This window comes from Taurulus bubalis (genome assembly GCF_910589615.1).
Source record: "Taurulus bubalis genome assembly, chromosome: 3".
Classification (NCBI taxonomy): domain Eukaryota; kingdom Metazoa; phylum Chordata; class Actinopteri; order Perciformes; family Cottidae; genus Taurulus; species Taurulus bubalis.
In genome coordinates, this window is record NC_136591.1 from 43297454 (window position 1) to 43302897 (window position 5444).

At 40.5% G+C, this 5444-nt stretch overlaps 1 protein-coding gene across 1 annotated transcript in view; it reads left to right on the forward strand.

Moving 5' to 3' along the window:
* hmgb2b (high mobility group box 2b) overlaps positions 1-5444 on the forward strand; it is a 7697-nt gene continuing 2253 nt past the window's right edge. The window contains exons 1-4 of the mRNA XM_079215386.1: positions 1-107; positions 3067-3225; positions 3894-4045; positions 4131-4305. Coding sequence (XP_079071512.1) covers positions 3076-3225; positions 3894-4045; positions 4131-4305 — 477 coding nt within the window. The 5' untranslated portion in view covers positions 1-107; positions 3067-3075. The remainder of the gene's footprint in view (positions 108-3066; positions 3226-3893; positions 4046-4130; positions 4306-5444) is intronic.

The window sequence follows — 5444 nt, forward strand, 5'->3', positions numbered from 1 at the left end:
AAAAAGCAGCATCGTCTCCAGTCGCTGCTTCAGCCCTAAACAACAACAAGAGCCACCTGATCCCCGGTCTGCCCGGTCCGCTCCCCTGTAGCCGGCCGCCCACACACGTGAGTACCCTCTTACCGCCGGGTCAGGGTCTCTGATCCGGGCTCTGCTTCTCACGAGCAGCAGCCTGGGAGAAAAGCTCAGGAAAGAAGCTGGAAACGGGAATAAAATGGCCGCTGCAGACACGGAGCTCTGCTCGGCTCCGTGTAAACACGAAACGCCCCTTGTGGAGCGGGGTTAACCACTCCGGAGCATAGCCGGGCCCTAACATCTCCGATGTATAGCCGGGACCTAACCTCTCCGGAGCATAGCCGGGACCTAACATCTCCGTAGCATAGCCGGGCCCTAACCTCTCCGGAGCATAGCCGGGCCCTAACATCTCCGTAGCATAGCCGGGCCCTGCGTTGTAAATGCATAGTTGCTCCGTTGTTATAACACACGGCCCTGTTATAACGGGTGTAATAGCGTGTGGCCTGGGGCTCCTTGTGTCCGCTAGTTAGCGCTAGTCAGTCAGTAACCAGTCGTGTTGGGGGAGGGGCGCGCTCCGCAGAGGGCGGGAAACAAATGGTGGTCCATTGTTCTGTGAGCTAACGCGGCTAGGCTAACGGACCAGGGGCTGCAGCAGACGCGGCTAGCCGGGCCCCTGCACCTCTACGCGGGTAACGCAGCCACCGGAGCAGGAGGGACCGGGCCTAGAGGGACCGGGCCTAGAGGGACCGGGTCTAGAGGGACCGGGCCTCCTGTGATGAAATGGACCCCACTGTGTTCTCTTTGTTAGACTGGTCTGTTTCACTGGTACTTTACTGGTTTAACATCAACACGTGATAATCAACACTGTTTAACCGTTACATTAAGCATCGAGGTCAAAGGTCATCCCTCCATTTAAGCTTTTATGTTCATGTTTCATCCAAAATGAATAAAGATTTATTATTATTGATTATACATGTTATCTATTGATTATACACGTTATCTATTGATTCTATACACGTTATCTATTGATTCTATACACGTTATCTATTGATTATACACATTATTATTGATTCTATACACGTTATCTATTGATTATACACATTATTATTGATTATATACATGTTATCTATTGATTATACACGTTATCTATTGATTATATACATTTTATCTATTGATTATACACATTATTATTGATTATGTACATTTTATCTATTGATTATACATTTTATCTATTGATTATATACACGTTATCTATTGATTATATACACGTTATCTATTGATTATATACACGTTATCTATTGATTATATACATGTTATCTATTGATTATATACACGTTATCTATTGATTACACACATATATATATATACACGTTATCTATTGATTATATACATTTTATCTATTGATTATATACACGTTATCTATTGATTATATACATATATATACACGTTATCTATTGATTATATACACGTTATCTATTGATTATATACACATACACGTTATCTATTGATTATATACACGTTATCTATTGATTATATACACGTTATCTATTGATTATATACACGTTATCTATTGATTATACACATTATTATTGATTATACACATTATTATTGATTATATACATGCTATCTATTGATTATACACATTATTATTGATTATATACATGTTATCTATTGATTATATACATGTTATCTATTGATTATACACGTTATCTATTGATTATATACACGTTATCTGTTGATTATATACACGTTATCTATTGATTACACACATATATATATATGCACATTATCTGTTGATTATATACACAATCTGTTGATTATATACACGTTATCTATTGATTACACACGTTATCTGTTGATTATATACACGTTATCTATTGATTACACACATATATATATGCACATTATCTGTTGATTATATACACAATCTGTTGATTATATGTTATCTATTGATTATATACGTTATCTTTTGATTATATACGTTATCTTTTGATTATATACGTTATCAATTGATTATATATGTTATCTATTGATTATATACGTTATCTATTGATGATATACGTTATCTATTGATTACACATGTTATCTATTGATTATATACACATTATTATTGATTATATACATGTTATCTATTGATTACATACACATTATCTATTGATTATATACACATTATTATTGATTATAAACACGTTATCTATTGATTATATACATGTTATCTATTGATTATATGTTATCTATTGATTACACACATATATATATGCACATTATCTGTTGATTATATACACAATCTGTTGTTTATATGTTATCTATTGATGATATATGTTATCTATTGATGATATATGTTATCTATTGATTACACATGTTATCTATTGATGATATATGTTATCTATTGATGATATATGTTATCTATTGATGATATATGTTATCTATTGATTACACATGTTATCTATTGATTACACATGTTATCTATTGATTATATACACGTTATCTATTGATTATATACACATTATTATTGATTACATACACATTATCTATTGATTATATACACATTATTATTGATTATATACATGTTATCTATTGATTACACACATAGATATACACGTTATCTATTGATTATATACACGTTATCTATTGATTATTTACATGTTATCTATTGATTATATGTTATCTATTGATTACACACATATATATACACGTTATCTATTGATTATACACGTTATCTATTGATTACACACGTTATCTATTGATTACACACGTTATCTGTTGATTATATACACAATCTGTTGATTATATGTTTTCTATTGATTCTATATGTTATCTATTGATTATATACGTTATCTATTGATTATACACATTATTATTGATTATATACATTATTATTGATTATATACATGTTATCTATTGATTATATACATGTTATCTATTGATTACACACATTATTATTGATTATACATGTTATCTATTGATTACACATGTTATCTATTGATTACACATGTTATCTCCTGTGTCGTGGTCAATAAAGCAGATGAAGAGCATCTCTCTCTCTCGCAGGACGCCAGTATGATGCGTAAAGACGTCAACAAGCCGAAGGGCAAGACGTCGGCCTACGCCTTCTTCGTCCAGACGTGCAGGGAGGAACACCGGAAGAAGCACCCGGAGCAGTCCGTCAACTTCGCAGAGTTCTCCAAGAAGTGCTCCGAGAGATGGAGGGTGAGACGGGTGGTGGGAAGACGGGTGGTGGGTCAGTCAGGAAGACGGGTGGTGGGTCAGTCAGGAAGACGGGTGGTGGGTCAGTCAGGAAGACGGGTGGTGGGTCAGTCAGGAAGACGGGTGGTGAGTCAGTCAGGAAGACGGGTGGTGAGTCGGTCAGGAAGACGGGTGGTGAGTCAGGAAGACGGGTGGTGAGTCGGTCAGGAAGACGGGTGGTGAGTCGGTCAGGAAGACGGGTGGTGAGTCGGTCAGGAAGACGGGTGGTGAGTCAGGAAGACGGGTGGTGAGTCGGTCAGGAAGACGGGTGGTGAGTCGGTCAGGAAGACGGGTGGTGAGTCAGGAAGACGGGTGGTGAGCAGCCTCGTCACCCGCAGCCTCGTCACCCGCAGCCTCGTCACCCGCAGCCCCGTCAGTCTCGTCGCTGCAGCCTCGTCATCCGCAGCCTCGCCATCCGCAGCCCCGTCAGTCTCGCCATCGGCAGCATCGTCACCTGCAGCATCGTTTCAGGGTCTGACTGCGTGTGGTTTCAGGGTCTGACTGCGTGTCGTTTCAGGGTCTGACTGCGTGTGGTTTCAGGGTCTGACTGCGTGTGGTTTCAGGGTCTGACTGCGTGTCGTTTCAGGGTCTGACTGCGTGTCGTTTCAGGGTCTGACTGCGTGTCGTTTCAGGGTCTGACTGCGGGCGATAAGAAGTGTTTCGAGGACATGGCCAAGAACGATAAGGTGCGCTACAACAACGAGATGAAGGACTACATCCCACCCAAGGGCTTCGGAAAGAGGGGCCGCAAGAAGAAGGACCCCAACGCACCCAAGAGACCGCCGTAAGTCCAGACCCAGACCACCAGACCCAGACCAGGTGTGGCCTCTCCTGGTCTCCCTGTTTATCTCTCTCTCCCCCTCTCTCAGGTCTGCGTTCTTCGTGTTCTGCAGCGAGTACCGGCCCAGCTTGAAGCAGCAGTTTCCAGGTCTGTCAATAGGAGACTGTGCTAAGAAGCTGGGAGAGATGTGGAGCAAGCTGACCCAGTCTGACAAGGTTCCCTACGAGGAGAAGGCCCAGAAGCTGAGGGAGAAGTACGACCGGGTGAGTCACCAAGGTCACGTGACCAGAAGGTTCTGTCCCCTCTTAATGATGAAGGTCACGTGACCAGAAGGTTCTGTCCCCTCTTAATGATGAAGGTCACGTGACCAGAAGGTTCTCGCTGCAGGGGTTCTTAACCTTTTTGACCCGGGGCCCATTAAATATTAACACTGTATTGGTTTATTAACTAATTGATCAGACTCTTGGTTTGACTTGTATTCAATAACTAAATCAAACCTAAATACAGTTCAACAAGCAAAATCCTTGTCAAATAAATGACCTGATACAATGTGATCATCACAAATACATTTATTGATCATGTGTATGTAAACCTGCACAGACAACAAGTCATGGAACAAATCAAGCTGATAGAATAACTAATTATTCGATTTTTCTACAAAAACAAGGGCAACTCAAAAAAAGAAGAAATTTGGTAATTAATGTGATATTAAATAAATACACTGCACAATTATTATGAAAGTAGTTTTTTGAGGATTAATTGTATTATTTAACTACTACAGTGCTCTTGGTCAATCCGCAATGTTAATAAACCTCAAACTTGAATATTTAAGACAGTAAAAGGTTTTTACTTTCTTAGGAGAATATCTGTGTGTTCACAATTATTGGGCAACTATTAGTGTGCAGACAGGTGTGCACACAAATAATACTTTTCAAATTAATAAAACTGTAAAATAAAGTGCAAATTAAAATACAGCCTTCAGTGCTGCGTTGGCTAGCGAGGCTAGTGTTAGCCTGTAGCGAAAGTTACACGCTTCTTCTTCTGCATATTGGAGCCTGTTAAACAACTGACTGACGCATTACCGTCACCCAGTAGTGGGAAGCTGTATTGTAACTGAGCGTCTCGTGGATGACAGTGATATCCTGCGGCCCTCAAGTGAAACACAGAAGGTTGTTGGTGGCCCTCCATGTGAAACACAGAAGGTTGTTGGCCCTCCATGTGAAACACAGAAGGTTGTTGGTGGCCCTCAAGTGAAAGACAGAAGGTTGTTGGTGGCCCTCTAGGTGAAACACAGAAGGTTGTTGGTGGCCCTCTAGGTGAAACACAGAAGGTTGTTGGTGGCCCTCTAGGTGAAACACAGAAGGTTGTTGGTGGCCCTCTAGGTGAAACACAGAAGGTTGTT